This window comes from Dipteris shenzhenensis, chromosome 23 (genome assembly GCF_047967505.1).
Source record: "Dipteris shenzhenensis isolate YYH24624 ecotype China chromosome 23, Dip_SZ_1.0, whole genome shotgun sequence".
Lineage (NCBI taxonomy): Eukaryota > Viridiplantae > Streptophyta > Polypodiopsida > Gleicheniales > Dipteridaceae > Dipteris > Dipteris shenzhenensis.
Window position 1 is genome coordinate 49,984,415 of NC_141618.1, and position 27,777 is coordinate 50,012,191.

Consider the following 27,777-nt stretch of genomic DNA (forward strand, 5'->3'; position numbering starts at 1 on the left):
AAGTAAAATCCATTAACGATTTAAGGTTCCCGGTCTTGAAAGATACTAATAGCTACACAAGGTTCTGCTTTGCTGACCCAAATAAGGGCGAGACATTAAAGAAAATATCGCAAATTGACATAAAATTAATAACAAACTACCACAACATGAGTGGCAAAACCATGAAAAATGTGCCAACAAGCATGCCCCATGTGCAAACACACTTTTAAGAGAAACCCTTGCAGATGTTTTAGGCTGCCATTTTACGCAGAACTGATAGTGTAGGTCATGTACAAACAGGATAAAAGTTCGAAATATGAAAACTTTTACCCGCACAAATTCCCAATTGAAAGATATAAAGAAAACTTGCCTTCAACATCCAACTGTTCAACTCAATCACTGTGTATGCACTAACAAAGTTCCCTTCAAAATCTACACTTCCCACTTCTTCATCTCCATGCCTGATGGAGGACTACCTGCAACATACTTTGCACCCACGTCTTTCCAGTTTGTAGACAGTACAGTCCCATTTGACTCTACCTGCAATTGGCCAATATACACCAGCTAACAATCTACAACTTATTCTATCCAAACATGAGCATGCACATCCTTTCGTGAAATTTGACTCGGAAATACAGGAGCATGAAACACTTACAAAAGATTTGTTCATTGCACGGCGGGTATCCTCGTCTGCATTTGCATAGATTTCCCTAAAAAGTTTATTAAGTGCTGCGTCACCCTCCAACTTCTCATCTTTTTCCTGCAAGTTCCAAGAACATTAACCAATCAGTGCATTCAGCACAAATAATCTGAGACACCTGCTTTCTGATACAGGTAAAAATCTTGTAAAAGAAAAGCAGAACCAACCTCCTTTTTTACTTCTGCCTCAATTTTGTCCCAGTCTCGGTGACCTTTCTTGCTAGAGGAAGGGTACTCCAATTTTGATTCAGCAACATCTGTGACTTCATTTTGAAAAAGGAGAGATATAAAGAACCAAAACTGTATACAGAACCATATAAAAAGATAGAAAAATATACTTTTTTAATCTATGTCGGGCCAAATACAGTGCGCTTTGAATCCTGTTTTATGTAATGGACACTGAGTGCCAGTAGGTGCCAAGGGACTGAAATCTGAACAAGCTTCATACTTCATATTATAGCATTTATTCACTATTTTCAAAGGTTCAAATCCAGATGCGGTTCAACAATCTGCACCGAGGGACTGACTCTAGTTATGGAAGCCCACAATTTGGAGGCATATAGTCAGAAACCTCACAAACTTCAAATCATTCAATGACCCCTACCTCCGATTGCAGATTTAGGTCTTTTGAAAAGCATTCGATTTTCCCTAGTAGTACATAGAAAGATTTTGATTGTCCTAAAGACAATCTATATTTGCAAGCCTTCCTTTTAAATAAAACATCAGCACAAAACACAAACTTGAAAATCATTCAATGAACCCTAGCTCCTTGATTGCAGATTTAGGCCCTTTGAAAAGCATTCAATTTTCCAAGGGGTCTTACCAGCAGGTGTAGCATGAGTCTGCAAGACTATTTGATTTGGTTCATACTCAAGAGTCTTCCATTGCACCATCTCTGCTTTTGCAAGACGTATCTCAAGTTTTGTGCCCAAAATCTTGTATTTGCATTGTTCAACCAAAATCTGGAATTTCAATAGATTGAAAAGAGTGATAGAAATGTTAAAGACTGTTAAAGTTTATATCTGCCAGGGCAAAGAAAAATGTTTAGGCATCATCCTTCTTGAATTTAAAATTCCTTCGTCTCCTTACCTGCCCCCCCCCCCTCTCTCTCTTTCTCTCTCTCTCTCTCTCTTCATTCCTGCACCGCTACAGTTCTGCAGGACAAAAATAGTGATTTTGCACAATGCCTACACGAGCATGTGTAGAGGACATTTGGGGGAAACAAGCACTTGAAAATGCCATGACAGCTTACACAGCAGGGACAACTCCAAATAATACATCCAATGTCCTCACCAGGCTCCAAAAGATATGTCTTGCTTTGATTGACGAAATTGACAATTTAGAGTCCACAAATGTGGCCCTCCTTGCAGAGAAGACACATGTGGACAAGACACTAGCTGAGGTCAAAAAACATGGAGGGAAAATCCAAGAGTGGAGAAAAGAAAAGACCAAAAAAGAAGAATGGGAAAAGGAAAAGACTGAATGGATATCTGAAAAAAACAAGCTCCAAGACAGAGTAAATGCATTGGAGTTTGAAGTGCAGCAAATGAGAGATATGAAAGTGACCCCAAAACGCACCTGCAAAGCAATGGAAGAGATGAAAACAGAGAATGCCACTCTGAGGAAGGACATTGCATCCATGCAAGAAACAATGCAAGGAACGCACGCTGAATTGAAGCAACAAATCAGCAAAGGGGAAGCCAAAATTCTTGAATGGAAGGATGTGGTCAAAAAGGGCACAACAGCCCCAAAGAAAGAATTTATATCAGAGGCACTTGAGGAGGAAAAGAGAATGGCCAGCAAGGTATTAAATGTCCTTGTGAGGGGTTTGACAATGGGGGACACACCGATGGCAGATGCCTAGGTACTGTTCACAAAAATGGGGGTCAATCTCACATGCAAGACAGCTTCGAGAGTAGGCAAATCTGAAGCGCCTACAAGGCCACTAGTTCTGAAGTTTAGCACAGCCATGGATAGGAGACTCTCATGAGCACAAGAGCAACTCTAAAAGGGACTAAAATCTATCTAGATGATGATGTCACCCTACTACAACAAGAGCATCGAAGGGAAGGAATGGTACAAGTAATGGCAGCAAGAGAAGCAGGGAAATGGGCAGCATACAGAGATTGTAAAGTAATCGTCCGAGATAGAGGAGACAAGGAAGACAAGAAAGAGAAGGCAGAGGGGAATTATGATGGTGTTGAACCCAAGGAATGAGTACACACACTGGACTGAAAATAGCAGTATGGAATTATAATGGCACACTATGGTCCGATCCAAAGGCTTCCTGGAAACTTACAGTGACAGGGACATGATCTTTTACACTGAGATGCACGAGAGCCTAGATAGAGGGCTGCCCATGGTGACAGGATATACATGGGAGTCAGCTCATAGGAGGGAGTTGAGGAGAGATAGCGGAGTGCGAGGCTCTGAGGGGGTAGTTGTGCTCTTCAAATCACGCTTCACGCACAATCCATAACACTCTACGAATCCAAGCTAGCTAATCATTTTTTAATAGCATTCCCACCAGTAGCCACTTCCCTCCCCTGGAAGAGGCCACTCATCTCTGTGGTTCGGCAAGAGGAGCATGCACGACATATGTGGATACGAGTTCAGCTTCTAGATGCCCGACCTATCTTTATGGTGATATGCCACTTTCCTCCAGACACATCAGGCGAGAGCCTACCTCATACGAGAGCAGACCTTAAGGCATCTGAGGCATAGAGGACCTTTCTCACACAAAGGATGGATGAGATTGTTAGATCTTTTCGAGGAGGAGACCCGGATGGGGTTTCCTAATGGAAGGGAAGTCACTTATCTCCATCACTGACCCAAATGTCTAGCACACGTATGCATGCTCCCTCTATGATGTCCAGATGCGGACACCACCGGATATGTCCTCTATGCCCACGCCCACCACTTGTCACTTGTTTACCACACAGAATGTGCGGGCTGCACTCCGTCAGCTACACAACCGGAAAGCACAAGATCGTGAGGGTCTATGGATTGAGTACTTTACACATGGGCAGGAGGTCCTATCTCTGGTCCTAGCACACATGTTCAACCAAGCTGTTTGTCAGGGCTTCCTACCCACCTGGAGCACCACCACTATTGTACCGATACACAAAGCCGGCGACCCTATGGAGATCTATTCACCTCTTCACCACCAAAAATTCACCTCTTCGAACTTAAAGACAATTTCATCCTTGTATCAATCGGAAACACATCGTAATTCTTGGTACAAAATTCCAATACAAAAAACTTAGCCATCTTTTATTTCCAATACGATTCGATACAAAGCATTTGTTCAAAAGCTCATAAGAGCAATCGGTGCAACATTTGCAAAGAGAGCCATGCCAACAACGCTTGTTAGGCTATGTAAATTCTGTTTCTTCCCGGAGTCACGAGGGGAATATAATCAGGAGGCAAACGGGGCACAGTACTACTCGTAGAGTCATTGCCAAAGTCACACAGCACTAGTTCTTTGCCTAACCTTCTACCGATATTCATGTCTGCAACGGGCTCGCCATCCACCTGCACTTCGATTGGCCCTGGCGTTCTTACACTTTGAGGAGACCCAATAGCATCTACCTCGAAATACCTCGCCTCAGGTCTCAAAACGCCTTTCATATGTCGATCACTTTGAGGCTACATCACCGAAGAGTCCACCAAGAAGATAATAGCCGCAATGTCACTCGCAGATACTGAGAACGGTGTAACCATCAACTTCCACAAAGATTCAACATGTGCACGATCCATACCGCGACCTTGGAATGGAATTACCCATGAGGCAAAGGGGTAGTATTGACCTATCTGGAACATTTTCAACAAGCAAGCACTCAAGGGCATCCCGATCCTGCAGCCCAATTTAAATTTCCAATACATAAAACATCGATCAAAGATGTTACTGCTATTCAAACAAACCATGTTGTTCATCTCGTCCGCACCATAACGAACATATATTTCCACACCCGATTCCAAGTCCTCCGCAGTCACGTTTTTGGACAGTTTGGAAATGAGACAGCCCCGCATCCTTTGATCATGCCGTGGAACGTGTGCATATTATTTTATCTGAAAGCCCTGCACATCATGATGCCACCGACTGAAGTGGTACCATGCCTGCACATCACAATGCCACACGAAATTTCCGGTGCTATGTCCACTGAACCTCGATTCCGCTTCCTGCATCTCCTTTCGCATAACCCTTCTTCTTCACCGTCCCCTTCATCGCAACTCTCCATCCAGAGCACGCACCAGCCGCTTGGGCATCATCTTGCCGCTCCTCCCTCACCATCCCACACCAAGAGCATATATGCGCTTCTCCCTCGCCATCCCGATGTGCTGCGATGTGGAGGCTTCAGCTAATGATTCACAACATCTAAAGCTCCTACAACCTACGGCCTTATTATCTTGCATGGGGGGAGACACAGGTCAGTCATGTAGGGTCCTCTTTAGAAGTCTCGCTAATACGCTGATTAACCTAAGTAACCCTCCTTAATTAAGGCCCCCACTACCCACCCCTCCCCCCTACGTGTTCACTAAACCTATTTTTTACAATGTTGTGCGACCCTATGGAGACTGGGAATTACCGCACCCTCAGGTTGGCCATATACTTTGGCCAAGATTTATGGATCGGTTATAGAAAGGAAGCTCAGCAATCATACAGAGGCTCGAGGACAACCAGCGCTAGGACAGGCAAGATTCCGGAGGCAACATTCTACCTTAGACCACATATTCACCCTGAGAGTTGTCATTGAGGAGGCGAGAGCCAAACACCAAAAAGTCTACACATGCTTTGTAGACTTTCGGAAGGCTTTTGGCAAGGTCCCGCGTTCCCGCATGGTTAGGAGACTACAGGAGATGCAGATTCCAAAGACGCTGATTTGGGGTGTGGTGAGCTTATATGAGTCAGTCAGAGGCAGAGTACATGCCCCAGGTGGTCTATCGGGCTAGGTTGAGAGATTGATTGGAGTGAAGCAGGGCTGTCCACTCTCACTAACCCTCTTCGAACTCTACATCGATGAGATCACATCTTTCATAGATCGCATAGGAGGCGAGGGTTCACTCTTGGGTGACCTCATCATACAAATATTATTATACGCTAAAAACATAGTCCTCATTGTTAGAAATCGACCAACAAAGGGTACACACAGCGGAAGACTGATAGAATAGCCCAGGAGCTCACACAGTGTGGTGTGGGGTGTGGAACCACAAAATTCTTAAACCGATGTGCATAGAATAGATGTGCAAACTCATCAATAGACAATGAACCAGCCAGATATAGAGGACACCAAAATAATATATTTCTGTCCAAAGCTATGGACACAATACAAAAGAGAGAGATCCAAAGTCCCACCAATGGTGTGGTCCTATGATCTTACCACAAGGTCCTACTATCTGCCGGTTATCTCTAGACGAGCCCGCGTGCTCCACCTCAAGCAGAAATTGACTTTTCGCGTCCAAAGATCTTCTCCACCTTGCTGTCTGGAAACCAGCCTAGGTGGGCTGCCACTCAAGCTTAGTCTACAGCTCCTTCAGGGTCACCTTCACCTCCAATGGATAGGCCCAAGGCTAGCCTTCTTGCTGCTCCTATCTGCTGTCAGAGGGCTGCTCCAAATGATGATTTGTGAGGGCTGAATGGCCCCCTTTTATAGGCCCATGGCCTGCTCCAAAAAAACCGACCAGTCAGCATCATTCTGGCCGACCAGTCTGCTGCTGGTCCAGCCCTTTAAGGGCTCTCAAACCGGGGCCTTAGGCCCATGGGAATAGTGCAGTCCTACACATATCTGGGAGCAGTCTTCACAGGACCCCTTTTCACGATGACACACGCAGCCCAGGCATGAGTCACACGAGAACAGGGTGCTTTGGCCCTCCAGGCACACTTTGAGGACCCACCAACGAAGAGCTGGCTCTTCGACACCCATGTGTGCAGCACATGGGTGTACGACCGACGGCCATGTATGCAGCACCCTTTTGAAGATGTGACTTACCAAAGACCAAGTGAACAAAATTTGAGCGGCTACAGGTAACTATGGGGGCCAGGATGATTCCGAGTAAGCCCTCAATTCCTCATGAAATAGTACAAGCAAAGCTTGCCACGACCCCCCCTATAAATCGATGCCATCTTTCAAACAGTGACTTTCATCCACAGTGTCTGGGACTTGCCTCAATGGAGACTACCGAGACTGGCTTTGGAGTCCTCTAGACAACTAGCAGAGAGCCGAGCAGACACATGGTATGCATTGATATCCACATGGTTTACCAGGCACAGTATCTAGATGGACAGGCTCCCCCCTTTTCAGTATAGCATGGATGCACCCCTCGAGTCAATCCCGCGAGATGAGATCCACCGTATCATACGGTTAGATCTCCTTCAGCTCCATACATCTCGGACTTGGGGGGGAGACCAAGAGCTCCCCACCAAGACCCAGTTCTACCGCGATCACTTCCTGAGAGTACTGGAGGAGGGATTCACCATCAAACCCCAGTATCTAGAGGACAGAGGAGTCTCGCATGCATTGAGGATTGCCATTGGACAGATCCATGTTTCATCTCATCAGCTGAGGATCGAGACGAGGAGAGCAACAAGCATACCCAGGGAGCACCGGCTATGTATGCTTTGCACACTAGGAATGACTGGGACAAAGGAGAGAGCAGCAGGAGGCGATCAGACCACAGGACAGGGAGGCTGACAGAGCACAGCGCCACATCACAGACTTCTATGCATTTGAGTCAGCTCCAGGACACATCAGGGTGGAGGTGGAGGAGATAGTTCACATGCGGGCAGCCTGGATTACCGAGAGAGGGATGCAGAGACCACCTGCAGCACGGAGATTGACTAGAGCACACTCTATTGAGGTCCGTCCTATCACAGCTTTCCTCAAAGGATACCACCCAAGGTGAGGGGTTACTCTGAACATAGCCTAGCGAGTTCAGAGTTTGAGGAGACCACGTCCCCCTCCACCGCCACAGCATGGCACAGCCTGACAGATGCAGATCCAAGACATTTTCACCGCTCACAAGCGAGCCACCATGGTGTCGGGTTTTGGCTCCTCAGCCTGAGCCTCAGATCTCAGCATGTTACAGCTCTCAGATAGTTGCTAGTCTCCGGGTTATACCCGATTTTGCTCGAGCCATTGAGCTCTATAGAGGTGCAAAATATTTATGGAGTCCAACAGCAAAGCTTCCAATAATTAACTACCTTGTGCATCGTAAATTATCTGCTTTCCTTGGAGGTGCAATACTAACTTTATAAATACAGAGAGACGATTTCTGTCACAAAACAGACAATGCAGAAATAGAAGGCTTTCCGAAGCAATGTTAAGCAAGAAATGAAGCAAGCTTACTTTTTGATTTAGCCGAGGTTGGAAAACATAAGAATCATGAGGAGGAGTCTTTATCATAACACTCAACTGCAAAAGGGGAACAATATAATAATCATAAGGACAATAACACTTGCCACACACGACTAGACATGACTTGCGAATACTTAGAATCTTCCAAAAAAGTAAAACCAGCTTGAGAGATATAGCAACAAACTTACATACTGCACTCCAAACTCTATTGTCAGATCCTCGGCCTTCAATCCCTTTGCAAAAATTTCAACAATCACCTCGTTTGTATTCTGGTAAAAGGAGTGTCTGCAAGGAAAAAAGGACCAGCAACATGTTAACACTTAAAACTAAGAAAAACCAATAAGCTAGACTCCATATCACTAATACGGCGAGTTCTAACGTAGATCTCTTAGTATTTCCCAAGACACTAAAGAGCAAATCACCCTTCGTCTTACTTCCAAAAAAAATATTGCCGTCACCTGAACTTAGGAGCTGGTTTTACTGATGGAGCAGAAATTGTTGGAGAAGGAGAAATAACGGTTTGACTCCCAGCAGGAGGAAAAGGACTTCCACAGTCATTCAGAGTTCGTGACACTCCTTCACAATCATTAAAGGTTGAACTTACACCAGGCAGCTTCTCCTCTCCTAGCTGATCTCCATTAATTGCAGCTTCCTCTGATTAACCATAATGACTTAAAACTTATCAGGAACATAATTAAAACAGTGTTCCTGAGTTATCTATTCGAATCATTCCCTTTATCTTTGGTTGTACTTTGCATGTTACTTACTGATTTTCTTAGTCCACGTTGCAAAGACTTGAAGTATACCTCAGTAAACTTACTCAGCTTTAGTCAGTGCCCATACTCATAAGCATATTCCCTTGCTATAAAACTGTGACAAACAGGCTCATTTACCAGCTTTCTACAGTAGATGCCATTTATTCATTTTGTCTTATCTCATCTCACCATATGCTTTTGCATTCACTCTCATAGTCACACGAATGCAAAGTGGACTTAGAGAAACCCCCTCTCTTACTAGCTCCTTTAGTAAGATTTCATGGGTTACACTTTGAGAAAGTTTATCACATTCGATGATTATTTTACCACCCTAAAAATATCACAGTTTTCAAATCAGCATCGTTTACTTGCTGATGAGTGTCAGATTTCCACATTGAGGAGAAAAGATAGTTGTGGCTCCTTATGTCTGTTATGGACAATCATTTCCATTGAAATTCTTGCAAAAGACTCTTTATAAAGATTAAACAAAACTGTATCCTTTTATATAATCATGTAGACCAAAAGTGTAAAAAGAGTTACAAGGCAAGTGTATATACATTCATAATACTAGAATATTATCCAATCTTACAAAATTTTCCATCCAATGAGCAACCAAAAACAAAGGTCAGAGAAAAAGAGACAAGAGAACAAAAAAGAGACATTGAACAGAGTTGAAGGTAAACGAGAAAGACAAAATTAAGCGTAGGGGGGAGGGGTTGGCAATTTCCAGGGCCTCCACCCTACTTGCCCTAGCGGGAGAGGGTAGCTCCACCCCTTCGAGCTTTGCAATAACTTACTAAGAAAAGCTCAGTAACCTAAACTGCCATGTAGGTTTCAATAGATTCCGAAATCTCTTGGATAACCCAATGCTTACTAAGCTAGAAAACACCAACCCTTGAAAAAATGTGTGTGTGTGTGGGTGTGGGTGTGTGGGTGTGTGTGTGTGTGTGTGTGAGAGAGTGAGAGAAAGAAAGAAAGAAAGAAAGAAAGTTTATTAAAGTCTTTGGAAGACCGATGGGTCTATGAGACTGTGAAAATCTTGATACAACAAGCTGTGGTAGTGGAGCTACTAAACGAGCGTCCATACCAATGCAAAATGCAAAAATGCAAAATGGCAGTACTAAGTCCTAAGTACAACATAGTCATGTAGTCATGTCGATGGTCAACTATTTATCAATCTCAATATCATCATCATCATCGTCAGTGTGTGTCAGAGAGAGAGAAAGAATGGAGGTCATTAAAGTCTTTGAAAGACTGAAGGGTCTATGAGACTGAAGAAAAACAAATAAAAAAACCGGCATCCATTCCTAAGGCTGATGTTTGAGACAAGAAGAACAGTAGACAAGTGCACCGCAAAGTCTCTATGGAAAGGCAACACATAGCCTAGCATAATTGTCCACATGAGAGCTATGGACCATGGGCAATTCTTGCAAGGAAACCAGCCAGTCGGCTGTCCACCAAGGTGTCCTATCATCTATCTCCCAAAATCTTGAGAGTAAGGAGGAGATATCTGCGGTGCTCATGGGTGGCTCATCATTACAATAAGCTTGACACGTGGTGCTCTCTGAATCTCATTTGCATCGTGTCTCCTACGGCCTTTAGTAAGGGTCCTCTTGAGTGGAAGAAACATTTGATTGTCCTCCAACTAGGTTCAAACACCTAGTCTCGCCTCTACGCTCAAGGAAGCCAATCTCTATGTTGTTGGGCCTTGAGGAGGAAGGTTGCCACGCATTGCTGATCAGGATGGGCCGTAAAATTTGAGTGTAGTAGAAGACCAAGCTTTGGCCATAAAAGCCAAAGCTCAGTAACCTAAACTGCCATGTAGGTTTCGATAGATTTCAAAATCTCTTGGATGTACCCAATGCTTACTAAGCTAGAAAACACCAACCCTGGAACAAATGTGTCTGTGTATGTGGGCGTGACAGAGAGAGAAAGAGAAAGAATGGAGGTCATTAAAGTCTTTAAAAGAACAAGGGGTCTATGAGACTAAAGAAAAACAAATAAAAAAGCTAGCATCCACTCCCCAAGGCTGATGTTTAAAACAGGAAGAACTATAGACAAGTACACCGCAAAGTCTCTATGGAAAGGCAACACATAGCCTAGCATAATTGTCCACATGAGAGCTATGGGACATGGGCAATTCTTGCAAGGAAACCAGTCAGTCGGCTGTCCACCAAGGTGTCTGAACCTATGCATGATCTCTAGGCAATCACCACTATCAACTCCTATCATCTATCTCCCAAAGTCTTGAACATTACGATAAACTTTCGCGTCGTGCTCTCTGGATCTCATTTGCATCGTGTCCCTTGCGGCCTTTAGTAAGGGTCCTCCTGAGTGGAAGAAACCTTTTGATTGTCCTCCAACTAGGTTCAAATAGGTCCTCCTAGTCTCGCCTCTACGCTCAAAGAAGTTGATCTCTATGTTGTTAGGCCTTGAGGAGGAAGGTTGCCATGCATCGCTGATCAAGATGGGCCATGAAAACTAAGTGTAGTAGAAGGGCATGCCTCTTTGTCGAGATTAGAGAGATAGTGTTTCCGGATACGCGTCCAACATGTGAACACGAAGTCACTCCTCTTCGACTCTCCTGTTCGACTAGCGGCTTTATAGCGCTTTTTGGATAGTAGATCCCCATGAGGATGAGTGGACTGGATTTGAGAGAATACATGTCATGATGCTATCTTGCATGATTCGAGGCAAGCGTTGCATACCACATGACATCATCCTAGCAGAGTTTGACCTGTCCACACAAACGCCCATTCCAGATCATTATACATGTAAATCGAGTCACATAGTTTGGATGGATGGATGCAAGTTACATGGAGAGTCCTCGTATCATCAATGCAACTCCCAGTACAGAAAGATGAGCAGTGCTACAATGCATAAGCATCTAGATGGTTTTGATTAAGGGCATGTCTATTAATCATTTGTCACCATATCAATACTTAGATGTCCCTTTCATGCGCTTGAATGAGCAAGAGATCCATTAGGGCATGGATAGCCCTCTGCAGCCACACATGACCAACCTAAGCAAGGACAAGTGTATCCAACCACCAAGATACCTAGCAGGGTGTTGTTCAAAACTGCATCTCATCGGTTCCAGATAAGCGAGCTTGCAGCCACATGACATGGCACCATCATTGCGGCATCGCCAGACGACATATTGCCATGCGTCGCCCATGAGTACACCCCTCAAATGTTCCATAGACACGAGGATTTTCATGGGACTGCAGTTGGGCTTCAACTACTCATGATTGACATAGGACATGGCACCACGTGAGGAGCTCCTTTAACACTCGAAGCTTCATCTTGTCCATGTTGATGCTACTCCTAGTTTTCATTTCATCTCATCATTAGTAGTTTTCAGGAAAAAGCTGATCTTTCTCTTGCCAGTGAGAGATGTACTCTCTTCTAAAATTGCGAAAAAGCTCAACCTGCACCAAGACCAAGCACACAATTAGTCAAAAGGAATGCATGGACCAAATAATATTACTGTCATGAAAAGCTAACACCTATAAAGTCATGTAGAGTTAACCAATGCACAATAGTGCAAACTAGCATGTCAATGCATCGATCAGACTTGGGGATCTTCCCTCCATGTTTACCATCAAGCACACAATTAATCAAAAGGAATGCATGGACCAAATAATATTATTGTAGTGTAGAGCTAACTAGTGAAAATCTAAGTGATAAAGTCATGTAGAGCTAACCAATGCATAGTAGTGCAAACTTGCGTGTTGATGCATACATCAGGCTTGGGGATCTTCCCTCCATGTTTACGAGACACGGACATAGCCGACATGTGTGACAATGGCACGTGCCCAATGCAGAGCCTGGCTAGGAGACCACAATTAACCACACATACCAACCAAATGACAATGTTCTATCATAGGTTACATGCAGACGCAACCCTATCCACCACCGGAGCCTCTCTCTACCCAAACCCTGTCATCCATTCTCAGCCATCCGGTAGACTGAGTTCCACCACAATGATGCACACTACAGTTTCCATGGCTCACACACTTTGTATACGTTTAAACGTATTTGTCTTGGGTGCAGATGCTCGCTTAGACGCTCCGCCCATTCAGCTCATTGTCCCTGTTTTAAAAAGTCTCATAGACCCTCAAGACTTCAATAAACTTTGTTCCTCCTTTCTTTCTTTCTTTCTTTCTTTGTGTGTCTCTGTGTGGTTATACTCGGATCCATCTCCCACATGCATTGAGGATCTCAATTGGGCAGTTCCAAGTGTCCTCTCACTAACTACGTATTGAGACAAGACGAGTAGAGGGCATTCCATGTGAGGAACGGCTCTACACCTTATGCCACATGCATGAGAATGAGTCAAAGGAGACTTTGCATTCAGATGCCCTGTGCACACTATGCCTATTCATGAGCGGATTTGGATAAATTTTTAAGCCCTTCTTTTTATGCATCAAACGCATCCTCTTGACCATTTTGAAAAGAGAGGGAAGAGAGAGGATAATGAAAAGAGAGGGGGAAAAGAGGAAAAGAGAGAAAGCAGATGATTATGCTTATGCATGAGCATATGAGCATATGCTCATGCATAAGCATATAAGCATAAGCATACACAAATGCATATGCTTATGAAAAGACACTTAAGACGCTAGCTACAAGCCAATGCAATCACGAAAATAAAAATAGGAAAGAGAGGAAGTACTTTCTTACCTGGGCAAATCCCACTCGGAAGAGGAGGTGTTTCGTGTACTAGCCCTACAAAAGAGAGGAAACATAGACTCCCCAAAGTACAAAATATGCCCAAAATACTCAGGTGCCCTTTTGTTTCTGACGATCGAGAGAGATCAGCGTCAATTAATGACGGAAATCCACAGTTCTGTCAATGTGGTTTTTGCCACAATACAACACTGAAATACTGTGCGGGCATCTTCCTACAACTGCAAGACGAATGAGGCTGAATGAGGCCACAGCTCCCCATTTGTAGGCCAGGAGAGGCTTGGGGTCAACAGATCCAGATGCCTGCAATGCATGCCTCCTTTCAGTCTATAAAGCATAATGTACTCTCGCCATGAGCGTTTTGCTCTTGGGGCTTTTTTCATACTTAATATATGATGTTTTGGGGTTTTGGGTGGGGAGTGGGGGGCAGACTATCTTAGGCTTGTCTCTGTTGTCTTCCTTACCTACGCCTTCTTCCTCTTGCCAAACCAGAATACAATGCTGGTTTGCAGCCTGTAGATGCTCCAAAACAACCTTAGTCTACTGCCCCTATGTCCTCACATTGGGACTCACAAGAGGGACAGCCAGATAGGTAGCACAGTGACACATGGCAATAACTAGGGTAGTTTATTTATTTACACTAGGGGTACCCAAGCCTATGAAGGCAGGCTGTGAGTCTTAGAAGAAATAATCCTCCCCAAGACGATGCCCATTCCAGCAGCTAGGAGGCCTCTATCAATTTGCCAAGTTCATGCCTTCATGACGTGTTAGAATTATTATTATATTCTAGGCAGTGGCCAATGTATTGTAATAAGTAGGTTAGGGGCACTTTTCCCTCATTGAGATTTTTCCCCCTAACCACAGTCCAATCCCTAACTACGGTTAGTGGATAGGATAGGGTTTTGTCACTTTGTACTTACTCATTCTATTCAGTTATTCAGTACAATTACGTTTGCTCTCACTCTTGCTCATTGCTCCCCGTTGTCTCACATTTGGTATCAGAGTAGGTCCTTCCTGCCCGACCTCCTGTCTCCAACCCGCAAGCTCCATCTTTAAGCCCCGCCCCCGTCCGTTTGTACAAGATCTGCCGCCATCCGTACATTGGTACAGATTTCGTACCTGCACGTCAGGTCCATACACCCATGCAATCCTGTCGCCATTCCGTACCTGCAGCTCCCGCAAGCATTCCGTACAACACCACACCACACCACCATCCGCACAACGTACGGCTTCCGTACAATCAACGCCGCTGCTTTCCGTACACCTGTCAAAACCCCTTGTACACCTACATTCCGTACTAGTTTCGCCGTACAACTCCCGTACCTACCGTCCGTACAAATGTACGGATCTCGTACTGCGCAGGCTATACTGCCGTACGTATTGCATTCCGTACATTCTGTCCGTACATAGTACGGAATCCGTACTGTGTGATAACTATTGCAGGTCTTCATAGCAGGGTGCTTGCTCAGGGTACTCTAGCAGGGTGTGTTGGGATATCTCAAGGTGTATGCCTCAGGCACACCTTGATTTCTATGTGAGTGCTAGAGGCACAGTTAGGTGGTGGAAAGCCACATAGGATGATTGAGAGAATCTAGGAGCAGATTGAGGAGATGATTGTGGAAATCTAAAGTCATCAGTGGTGCCTACATAAGGACCTCACTCTTCTTCATTCCATAATGCAAGTATTATGAATTTGTGTCCACTCTACTCTTTCCTTTCAGTTTACCAACATGGTATCAGAGCTATTTGATCCCCCTTGATCCCATTTCTGCCACATCATCATCTTCGTCTCCATCTTCTTCTTCACCATCTCTTCCTCTTCTGCCCAAAATTTGCTTAAGCCTGTTCTCCTCCATTTCTCTGCCATTCTCCACGCCCTTCCTGCTGGAGATACACCTTGAAGGGGCGAACCCCTGGCTGCAAGGAATTGAAGAATCACGGGCTCGTTTCGTCCCCATTTCACGCAGTTCGTCGACCCTTCTTCCTGCGTTTCTCTCAGAATGCTCCATGCTTCTCTAATTCCTTTCAAAGGGAGCTTGTCCATACCTAGAGCTATCCTGTGCTGACATCTGAGCAGCAATGGCTGCATATTCAAGCTGAAAACAGAGAAAAACCAGTCGAAAATGGAGAGACAAGCTATGGCGCCCTGACGTGTTTTTGCACCCTTTCTCCTCAGTGGACCTTCTGTGGTATACAAGCTTTCTTTTGCCTCAGAAACCCCCTTTTTCTTTGCTCTGGAGAGTGAGATTCAAGCCCTCCAAGTTCAGTCTTTTGATTTTGACAGTTTTGACAAGTTTTTGAAGATGATGCTACATAAGATGCTATTCTAGCATTTCTGTTTTTTTGAAGTTTTCAATAACATCTATACAACTGTGGCTTCAGCTTTGCTTTGAGTTGCTATACCTGGTTTTGATTGGAAAGCTTTCATTTTTTGCCACCTCTATGAAACATGTAAGAAAAAGCATCATTGATTGAATTTTGGTCACTAGTCTTTGCTACATTAAATGCTTATATTTGGAAGCCTTTCAGTTGTTATTCTAGCCTTGTAAGAGAGAAGACACTGCCCAATACCCGGGTTAGACCCTCTCATGGCTACCATATTGAATATAGATAAGTTCAATGGAAAGGGCTTCCACACATGGCAGATGAATGTGAAATTTGCATTGATGAGGGAAAACCTCTGGGGACTTGTCAAACCGACTTCAACTTCTTCTTCTACAGCCTCCAATGCTGGAGAATCCTCAGCTCCGACACGCCCGGCAAGGGATCCCACTAGAGAGGAGAAAGCATATGGTATCATTGCTCTTGCTTTAGGAGATGATTATATTCATCACATCTCTGACTTAGAGTCTCCTTCAGAAGCTTGGCAGAAGCTTGACATGATTTTTGGTGCTAGCTCTCACATCTCTAAATTATCACTTAAAATCTCTTTCTTTGAATTGAAGATGGTTAGTGGCACTCCTTTGGCAGCCCATGTCAATTACATGCGGAGTCTTATGACTCAACTTGCTTCTATCAACTCTCCTATCACTACAGATGATGCTATGGTAGTATTGCTTAAGAGTATGCCTGAAGATTATGATCATATTGTTACCACTTTGAAAAATCTTCCTAATCCTAATCTTGAAGGTATTATCTCTGCTCTCCAAGAAGAAGAAAGGCACATGGAGCTCAGGAAAGGCAATGACTCAGCTTATGCTGTAAAAATCCAGAAGGGCAAGTTTACACCTTGCAATTATTGTGGGAAGACAAATCACCTCTCAAAGGACTACTTCAAAATCAATCCATGCAAACACTGTGGCAAAAACAATCATCATGAGAAGTTTTGCAGAGCCAAAGCAAAGACAGAAAATGCCAATCTACTTTCAGTAATGTGCCTCCACAAGATGAGGCATCCTTTGAAGATTATGCATTTTAAATCATCTCTATGTATGCTCCAGATCTCTCTTTTTATGTTGAGTCAAGATACTCAGCCTGGATAGTCCTCCAAAATGAATGAAATAAACTATTGTGTTTTGTTTATTTTGTAAACACCTCTGGTCACCTTATGATGTAGGCCATGTGTATGTGTTTTGCTCCATGGTACCTCCTGCAGACATTGTGTGCATGTACATGCAAGGGAGATAACCATTGGAAGGTCTTTTTTATCCCTTTTGTTTACCTTACACCCATGGGAACCCTTGCTAGCTTGAGATCCTAGCCTTTGATAGATCCATGACCACCATAAGATGGCATGAGACACCTTGTGCTAGCTGTATCCTTGACATAGCCTGAGGCATTCCCTTGAGGGGGGGGTTGTTGGGATATCTCAAGGTGTATGCCTCAGGCACACCTTGATTTCTATGTGTGAGTGCTAGAGGCACAGTTAGGTGCCCATAAGCACAGTTAGGTGGTGGAAAGCCACATAGGATGATTGAGAGAATACATAAGGACCTCACTCTTCTTCATTCCATAATGCAAGTATTCTGAATTTGTGTCCACTCTACTCTTTCCTTTCAGTTTACCAACAAGGTGCTTGTTTGCAGGGCTTTCTTTGTAGGTGGACATTGGAAGGTGTTTTTGTCAGGCATTTGTGCAAAGAGCCATTATTTGACTTGCATTTTGAGAGCACATTTGGGGCTTTTGCATTTTTTGCAGAGAATTGTAAAAATTTGGGGCTTTTAGTTCATTTGCTCCTTTCAGGTGCAATTTCTTGTAGAAATTTGGGGCTTTTGCATTGTGGATGCAATTTGGCAGTTGAAAGAGCATTTGGGAGATTTGCAAGCAGTCTTGGACCCAGTGATAGCAATTGTCACTGTGGGCAGACTTTCTTTGGCAGACTCTGGTTGTGCATTTTACATCGCAGGAAGGAATTTTACTTGTTCAATTTGCTGTGTTTTTTTTAGTTTTCTAGCAGAAATGCTCAGAACAACCCCAATGAGGTGTTTGGAGTCCTCACACAGGAGGATAAGTTAGATGGCACCAACTACTCCTTGTGGAGTTTTATGGTTCGCAACATCTTGGTTAGCAGACATCTTTGAGATTATGTCAATGGAGATGAGACAAGGCCAGATTCTGTGGCTACACCTGTCACTCCTACAACTGAAGGCAGGGGTAGAGGTCAAAATGCAGCACAAGTAATTGGAGCAACTGCTACTCCAGTGGCTCCCACAGCAAAGCAGAAAAGATGGGATTCTAGGGATGCACAAGCTCTTTCTGTGATTTCTCTTTCTATCAAGAGGTTCATTATTCCTCACATTCGGTCATGCAAGACCTCAAAGGCAGCTTGGGAGACTTTAGAAAGTATGTTTGCAACAAGAAATGATGCCAGAGTTTCCTTCCTAAAGAGAGAGCTATCTCATACGCATATGGATGAGGGAGATTCCATGAATGCTCACCCATGCTCACCCCACAAACTTCAAAATTTGAGGGAGCAGTTGCTGAATATAGATGAAGTTATTCCGGATCCAGAGATGATTACCACCACTCTGAATTCCCTTCCCGAGTCCTATCTTGGGTTCCACACCTCGCTGAATTTGTCATTGAAGGGAGGCAGCAATCCTCTCTCTTTTCATGAGTTGGTAGGACTTTTGTTGCAGAAAGAGCAGACAAGAAGAAATATGGCAACACAAGCTGGCGAGCATGCCATGCTTTCTCAGTTTAAGCCCAAAAGAAAAGGGCAGCAAAAGCAACATGCCAATCAGCCTGCACATCAGCATAAAGCTGATTCAGGACAGCCCTCTTACAAGGCTTAGGGTGATGCAGATAAGCCTAAAAAGAAGGGCATTTGTCACTACTGCAAGAAGCCACATCATTATATTGGTGAATGCAAGAAGCGCATAGCTAAAGAAAAGAAAAGGGATTCGAGTACAGCTGTGTCAGATGCATCAGCTCCTAATGCACATGATGGAGGGGATGTTACAGCTAACTTTGTGGAAGAGCACTATGCCTTTTTGTCTTGCATTTCAGATTTTTCAGTGGATAGTTCAGATACTACAGCCAGTATTGAGGATGATCCATATGCTTTCTTAACTTGCAATTATGACCCTTCAAAGGATGCATGCTCTCTCAGTGTCAATGAGACATTGAATACTTGGTATTTTGATAGTGATGCTTCTAAGCACATCACTTCTAAGAAGAGCCGTTTTGCATCTCTAAATCCACCACCTACTAAAAAGAAGGTGACATGTGCAAATAATTCTTCTTATTCAGTGTGTGGAGTGGGGGACATCATCCTCACATCCACGGATGGCACAGATTTCAGAATTACAAATGTTCTTTATGCGCCAGGTATAAAGAAAAATTTGCTTTCAGTGTCCTCTCTCAATAGAGGATGATTTCAGGTTATATTTGATGATGCTAAGTATGCAGTCAGAGACAAAGAGAATGACTATGCTTCGATATTATCTGGCACTTTATATCGGGGTCTTTTTCAGCATGACATATATGAGAAAAGATCCGATCTTGCACTTTCAATGAGCACTCCCACTGTTGCGATGCAGAATGCGAAGTTATGGCATGTCAGGTATGGGCACATGAGCTATGGCAGCTTAATGACACTTCAGACGCATGCTATGGTTGATGCATTGCCTCCTTTGGAGTCACCTCCTCCTCATGCATCTGAGGGTTGCATCCTTAGCAAGATGCATAGATTTCCCTTTAAGAAGGATGGTGCAGTAAGAGCTAATCGAAAATTACAGCTCATACACAGTGATGTCTGCAGTCCCATGAGGACACCTGCTTTTGGTGGTTATCTCTATTATGTTACTTTCATAGATGACTTCACCAATTATACTTGGGTCTATGGTCTTAAGGCAAAATCAGAAGTGTTTATGCATTTCAAACACTTCGTGGCTATGGTTGAGAATGAGACAGGACTCAAGGTATAGACACTTTGCACAGATAGAGGGGGGGAGTATATGTCTCATGAGTTTGAGGCATTTTTGAAGGAGAAAGGCATCACGCATCAGCTTACAATGAGGCTTACACCTCAGCAAAATGGCAAAGCTGAGCGCAAGAATCGCACTCTTATGGAGATGGATAGATTCATGCTTACTAGTAAGAAGTTGCCTCACAGGTTTTGGCTCAAAGGCCTCATGTGTGCAAATTATGTTTTGAATCAGTCTCCCACAAAGGCTTTGAAGACAATCACTCCCTATGAGGCATGGCATGGGAGAAAGCCTTCAGTGGATCACTTCAGAGTTTTTGGTTAAGTTACATATGCCCACGTGTCTGTGGAGTTTCGACACAAGTTGTTAGATAAGGCACTTAAATGCATTGTTGTTGGGTATAGTGCACAAAGCAAAGGCTATCGTCTCTACAATCCTGCTTCTCGCAAGATTTTTGTGAGTAGAGATGTTATATTTTCAGAGAATTCAGCACACACACATGCTGAATTTACTATTCCAACTTCTTCAGATGATGTTTTTGAGGGGATACTTCCTATAGCATTTGGTTCCCTAGCTGAGGCTCATGCTGAAAATCAGAATTTACAACAGCCTCAACCTGATCCACATGCCCCGATTCAGCCACAGGCTGATATTGTACCTCCACAGGGTGTGGATGAAGTTGTCACGCAAGAGATTCAAGAGATACATGCAGCCAAAACAGTTCCAAATTGGTTGCTACAGACTCTCAGGGAGAGTAGGCTTGAGGCACCTTTGCCTGGCAAGACTCCTAGTGCAATAAGGCACGCAAGGGGGGCTCTTTCTTTTGAGGCAGCTTATGCAGGTGCTCTTCTTGATGAAGAAGAACCTGACTCTTTTGAAGAAGCCAAGGATAATGTGCATTGGATGCATGCCATGCACAATGAATTGCAGTCCATTGAGAAAAATCAGACTTGGGAAGTTGTGGATTTGCCACCAAGGAAGCATGCCATTGGTACCAAATGGGTTTTCAAAGTGAAAAGGAACCCAGATGGGTCCATTGATAGGTACAAGGCAAGGCTGGTTGCCAAAGGCTATGCACAGAAGAAGGGCATAGATTATGAGGAGACATTTGCTCCTACATCCCGGATGACCACCATCAAGTCAATTATTGCCATGGCTGCAAATTTTGTTTGGAATGTCCATCAGTTGGACATAAAAACAGCTTTCCTTAATGGGGACTTGCAGGAAGAGGTTTATGTCAAACAACATCCTAGATTTGAACTTTCTAGCAATGCACTTCAAGTTTGCAAGCTGAACAAAGCTTTATATAGGCTGAAACAAGCCCCACGTGCATGGTATACCAAGATTGATGCATTCCTGGCAAGTAAGGGGTTACATAATAGTCCCACGGAAAGCAACCTCTACATCAAGAAGGATGGGGGGAAATTTTTGGTCATCACTCTTTATGTAAATGACATGCTGCTCCCAAGATCAAATGAGGAAATAATTGCTGATTTCAAAGCTGAATTTGACATGACAGATTTCAGAGCTGAATTTGACATGACAGATTTGGGCATGATAAATTTTTATTTAGGGATCCAGTTTATACAATACAAGCGTGGCATCGTTATGTCTCAATCCAAGTATGTGCAAAAGCTCTTGGATAGGTTTAACATGCATGATTGTAAGCCTATAGCCATTCCCATGGAGCCGGGGCTGAAGCTTACTATGTATGATGCAGGTGAATCAGTGGATGTCACACGTTACAGCCAGGCCGTTGGATGCCTCATCTATTTGTGCAATACTAGGCCCAATATTCAGTATGCACTATCTCAGGTGAGCAAATATATGCACAGCCCAAAGACTACACATTGGCAAGCTGTAAAACGCATCTTCCGTTATTTGCAAGGCACAAAGTCTTATGGCTTGATGTTTCCCATGGGGGGTGACTTGCATATGCATGCTGAGAGTGATTCAGATTGGGCGGGAGACTATGATACCAGGCAGTCCACTAGTGGTAATTGTTTCTTTTCGGGTAAAGCTTTTTCTTGGCTGAGCAAGAAGCAATCTACAGTGGCTACTTCCTCATGTGAAGTTGAGAACAGGGCAGCTTTCACAGCGACAGTTGAATGTGTTTCGCTGCATCGTTTGTTTGCTGATCTTCGTCTCTTATTGGAGGGTCCTTCTCCAATTCTCACTAATAGTCAGAGTGCTAAAGCAGTGGCAAAGAATCCTGTGTTTCATGCTCGCACGAAGCACATTGAGGTTCATTATCATTATGCCAGAGAGAAGTTGCATGCAAGGGAGATCAATATGATCTATGTGTCAACACATGACAATGTTGCAGACATCTTCACCAAAGCACTTCCACGTGAGAAGTTTGAGGTATTTCGCAGTGCCCTAAACTTACCTCCTTTTGGTGATTGATCACTACCTTGTACATCACATTGGCACTGCAAAGGGGTGTTAGAATTATTATTATATTCTAGGCAGTGGCCAATGTATTGTAATAAGTAGGTTAGGGGCACTTTTCCCTCATTGAGGTTTTTCCCCCTAACCACAGTCCAATCCCTAACTACGGTTAGTGGATAGGATAAGGTTTTGTCACTTAAACGAAACCCCGAACTCTCATTTTGTACTTACTCATTCTATTCAATTATTCAGTACACTTACGTTTGCTCTCACTCTTGCTCATTGCTCCACTTTGTCTCACATGATGATGGATTATGGGCCATGGCTGATGCAGCATGCCTCTAGTTTTATTATGTCTTGTACTTCTCTTTTTCATATATCATGTACCTAACTCTTGAGTCTAACATTTTACCTATTTTGTATTGAAGGCCAAGGGCCCAAGGAACTTGTTTGTGGCTATGGCTCTCCATTTGTAGGCTAGGAGAGGCCTAGGTCGACAGACCCAAATGCCTGCAATGCATGCCCTTTTTCAGCCTATAAAGCATGATGTATTCTTGCCATGAGCATATTGCTCATAGGGCTTTTCTCAGACTTAATAGAACTCCTTTTCATTTAAGAGGGGAGGGGGGGGTACTATCTTGGTCTCTTCTAGGCTTGCTCATCCTCCCAAGGACATTTCCAGAACACCCATTTCAGCATGTAGAAGGCCTCTATCAATTTGCCGCCTTCCAAGTCCTTCATTGCTGACTTACCAAAACCAAAAAACCTACAAACATTTTCTTTGACTGTATGTTCATATACTTATCGCATTAGTATGTATCCTGCCACAAAATACATTTCCTGCCACAAAATTAGAAACAAATACATTATACGTATGTATGTATATCGTGCACAAATTTTTTTTGGGTGAAATATGTATCTCTCTCTCTCTCTCTCTCTCTCTCTCTCTCTCTCTCTCTCTCTCTCTCTCACACACACACACAAGGCTTCATGGATGATGGATCGTGGGCCATGGCTGAAAGTGCATGCCTCTTGTTGTATCATGTTTTGTACCCCCTCTTTTTTCATATATCAGGTACTTAACTCTTGACTTTATGTTTTGCCTATTTTGTATTGAGATCCAAGGACCCAAGGACCTTGTCTATGGCAATGTTTCACATGGGCCATTACTTCTGAGGCATGCCTCCTTTTTTTGTATCTTGCATATTTATATGCTCTATGATGTATAGAAATCCATCATCTATGGAATAATGCATTTCAATTGATTTTTGTGAGTTTTCAAAGTTGAGCTGAAATGGAAAGCCCACGCTGTCAAAATGATTTTTAGTATATTTCTATGTCATGTGATGACATGTTGTATGACGTGTCATAGGGCATGGTGTTCGCATTCGGGGTCTACATTAGTACTTCCTAGAACGTTCCCATTCCGGCATCCGACGTTCCTGCCCCCTAGTCTATGATCGTGAGATCTAGACAAGAAGCCATTGATGCTTAGAGACAAGCTACAAGTTGTAGAGACCCTTGGAGCAACCCGACAACACTCTCAACTTCCATGCACATGGACCTGTAGCTGCAAACATTAGCAAAGCCCAAGGGGGCTTATGAAGGCCTTTGACATCCAAGATTCAAACCATGAATAGGAAAACTAGGGCTGCCTAGTGCATATCAAGAAGAACAACTCTTAAACCAAACAATCTACAATCGAGACATTCACTATATGCAAACCACAAGCCGAAGGCCATACAAGCACCAGTTGGAAGTCAAGTACACCACGATCCTCATTCTATACGCTGAAATAAGCTGGCCCAAGGCAAACGTTACAAGTATACAACAAAGAGATCTACAAAGAGTGAACCCTATAAACATAGACTTCTATGAAGCATACGAGGCTCAAGAAATCTGAGTGAGTGATCTATTTTCTCCCAGCTAGATAGGCACATAGTCAGGGCATCCAAGCTGTAATTGAAGACGGGTACTCTGTCCATGTGTAAGCTCAGACTTGTAAACCTCTATATTTCGGGCAGGGCAAAGTGGGAAAGGAAGAGAATGCTAATAAGGGATTCCACCCTAGACCCTCTATGGGCAGGTGATTCTAGAAAGCTGCGGAGGTGATACTCCAAATTATGCATGTATGATCTATTGAAGAATATAAGGGCTGCTACCAACAGAGAGGGCCCACACTTTTTGCCTAACAAATTAGCGACAGAGGGACCACATTGTTTACTCATATGGTGCTCACTATCTCCTCCTCCCATGCTCCTGCTGTACAGATTCACCCTAAAACTCTCAGACACGACAATTGATGATTGTATGGAAGAGGACTATGTACAGGATGATCTGGGGAATATGCCAGCAGGGCAGTAGGAAGCTCTATGTGTGTGGAGAGTAACAAGTTGAAAGCTTAAGCATGTATTAAGAGCCTGAGAGCAAGGAGAAAGGCGTAAAGCCATCATATATGCTCAGTAGCAAAAGCACAAAGAACTCTGGACGCACTGTACAGTACCAGAAAATCACTTTCCTTTTATTAATGTTCCAAGGAGACATTTCATCAATGTAGGATATTGACAGATTAAACACCACACCCAAGAAACTATACAAATGACGGCCAAAAACACCCAAGAAATTACGAAAAACAGTGGTCATGCTTAATTATTCTCTCAACACCACTGTATATCCAGCTTTTGGAATAAATCGAGATGCTACCCAATCTATCTACCAAAATCTGCATCCAAAATCAGAGATTCATATACCAGCCAATGCAACTTCGCATTTCTTTATCCATGATTTGAAGTCTGAGTTGGAAGGTTCGAGTTCAGCCCCTGCAACAAATGCAGCCTTCGCTGTTTCATACTCCTCCAGTTTAAAGCACGCAACACTGTCACATAATATAGAAATGAACATTACTTCCAGAAATATTAACAGTTTGAAAAATCCAATGTCTAGCTTCTCCCCAAGGACCTACCCTTTACGAAGATAAGCTTTGGACAGTGAAGGGTTGAGCTCTATTGCTCGGTTGGCATCAGCGACAGCATCTGCTCAGACGACCAAGAAAAGTAGACGTCAATACATTGAGATTATAGAGGTTTTGCTGGCAACTAAACTTTCATAACAAGTTTAACATGCTGCAATAACGTATCGCTTGCGATGTCTTCATAGAAATTTGAATAGCATGGTCTCTCACAAACTTTCAGATCATAGAACCAAATGAGAATCAATTTTGTAAAAAGCATATCCATAAACAATAGAGAATATTTTAGTTCTATGGCTCAATGGCACCAAATGAGAATCAAATTTGTAAAAAGCATATCCATAAATTTGCAAAAAAGTATATCCATTAACAATAGAGAGGTGTTTAGTTCTATGGCTCAGTTGGCATCAACAACAGCATCTGCTTCAGACAAAAAAATAATGGACATCAATCCTAATAAATATAAAAAGTTGACAGGTATCACCTGCAATGTCTATAATTTATGAAAAAAAATGGCATGGCTGTCACAGATCATGAAACAGAACAGAGTAAAAAATTCCAGATAATAGTTTAGATTACGCACAATGATCAGGAAAGACCTACAAGCTTTGCCCCTTATAGTCAAAATGCTAGTCTCAAAATTTTTCCATGACTGGGAGGTCCCCTTTACGTAGCGATGACCTTTTTAGATATAACGTTAATCTTCAGAATAAGGATATACTTTAAACACCTTGGTATGAGGGTCCAGTCTCATGGTACCCATAGATACCGTGCTAATGCCAACTCAAAATTGTCTAACAATAGTTCAAAAAAGGGCTCTCAAAAGTCAGCAAGTTTGCAAAACTGTAATTTCTACCATAGACATCCTCTGTACTGAATATAATCCATATCTCAATTCTGTGTCTGGTGCAAAGCTGTGGTGAAACGCAGTTAAATGCCCACTCCTACGACCGTTACCCTAATAAAGGAAATCTTAGTGACATCCATCATGGCAGCTCCTCAACTTTTGATGTCACAACATCGTATGTCCGTTGATGCACTCTTTCCTGCTTCTTCAATTGTCCCGCTTCAAATTGATTGTACCATCCATACCTGATTGTCCGTTACTGCTATATTTCTGGGAGCTCGCGTAGTGATTCCAGGTCCGTGACTCATATACCGGCTCTACTTGTGCACTCTTTCCAGACTCAGCAATTTTCCGCTCTTAAAGGAAAGTCGCATTGCAAGTGTAAAGCGGTTCAAAGGTCTTTAACCTAAGAACTGGGGAGCTTCAATTTTCCAAACCAGAGCGACATCTTTTCGCGATCCGTACAATCTAGACGTCCCTGTCCAGCTCGCATTGATATATTCGAAAGCTTGGGAAAGGAACACGTGAAAACTAATCCATTCTGAGATCGCCGGAGGGCACTCCAATTGTGGAGGCGAAGAAAAACAGAAATTGGAAAGGAAAGTGAGGTTGGGAGGGCGAACCGGTCAAGCTGTCGAGCTTGATGTGAGCTTGAGCTCTGCTGACGAAAAGGGAAGCGTTCTTGGGATCAGCGTCGATGGCCTGGGAGAAGAGATCGACGGAAAGTTGGTAATTGTCGTCAAGAAAAGCGTCGGTGGCCTGTTTTTCGAGCTCGTCCGCCATAGCCAAGAGCTTCAGGGTCAAACAAATCGACACTGATTTTGTATGAAGAAGAGTCCAAAAGAAGCAAATTTATGTTCCGGAACCTCCATAGGCCAACAGGATAATCTTGACTTGACTTAAGCAATATAGCTTCACTTTTGCTTAGGGCAATGTTTGATTGTAATCCTTGATTTTCTTCCCAATTCAAGTGCCTCGACTTTCTTCCCAATTGACTTGGCTACATTACATCTCTCAACTAGAGTGCTTGGCCAGCTTGGCTCTTGATGAATACTTCTCTCTTTTGCTATCTTGTTGAGGTTCACATGAGTGACGTTGTCAGAAATGATGCAAAATGCACGTGGTTGTGTTGTCGGCTGTGAGAACTCTCGTGGAATTGGTCTGAATATGTCTGGATGTGGGCAATGTAGTATGCGCAGCCTCATTCTCTCAGTCACTCTGGACAACATCACGTATGCTAGGCCAGGGGCAAACACTCCTCGGAATATGAGCAGCGCTTTGTTGGATATGGTTGTGCCTTGGGATTTGTGTCCCGTGATAGCGTATGCTAGGGTTAGTGGAAATGTGGACTTGTGGAACCATTTTCCATTTATTGCCTTTCGCTGATGCTTCGAGCATCGTAATGTGAGCACGGCCGCTATTGTGTCCACGACGACAGTGATACCGTTGATTTCTCCCCTGCTAGTTGCATTGATGCTCTTGATTTTGCACATTGCTCCATTTGCGGCACCTATTGCGAGGTCGATGTTTTCCGTTATCATTGCCTTCGCCCCCACGCAAATTTTTCCTATCTCGTTGAAGCTTTTGTCCTCCAACCATTCTTTGAGAGCTGGTTCGCTCGCGGCATTACTGTGTATTTAAACATGCACAATCATCTCGGGAGTGTTGAATGAAAGCAAATGCTTGCGCATGAACATGTGGAAGCGTGCGTGGAAAAGTGCCACGC

At 43.5% G+C, this 27,777-nt stretch overlaps 1 protein-coding gene across 2 annotated transcripts; it reads right to left on the reverse strand.

Annotated features, from left to right (window-relative positions):
- On the reverse strand, positions 1-26,929 carry LOC147887494 (protein SGT1 homolog A-like). Of its 2 annotated transcripts, none has more exons than XM_087394466.1 (10): positions 26,675-26,929; positions 25,199-25,268; positions 24,987-25,111; positions 8,492-8,687; positions 8,222-8,318; positions 8,025-8,090; positions 1,502-1,640; positions 847-935; positions 635-739; positions 1-519 (listed from the first exon to the last, which is right to left on the reverse strand). In XM_087394466.1, the coding sequence occupies exons 1-10, from the start codon at positions 26,832-26,834 to the stop codon at positions 412-414; spliced, it is 1,155 nt and encodes a 384-aa protein (XP_087250592.1). In that variant the 5' UTR covers positions 26,835-26,929; the 3' UTR covers positions 1-411. The 2 variants fall into 2 exon arrangements, with proteins under 2 accessions (XP_087250592.1, XP_087250591.1); XM_087394465.1 differs by having other exon boundaries at positions 5-519; positions 847-941; positions 26,675-26,928.
- Between the last annotated feature and the right edge of the window lie 848 nt (positions 26,930-27,777).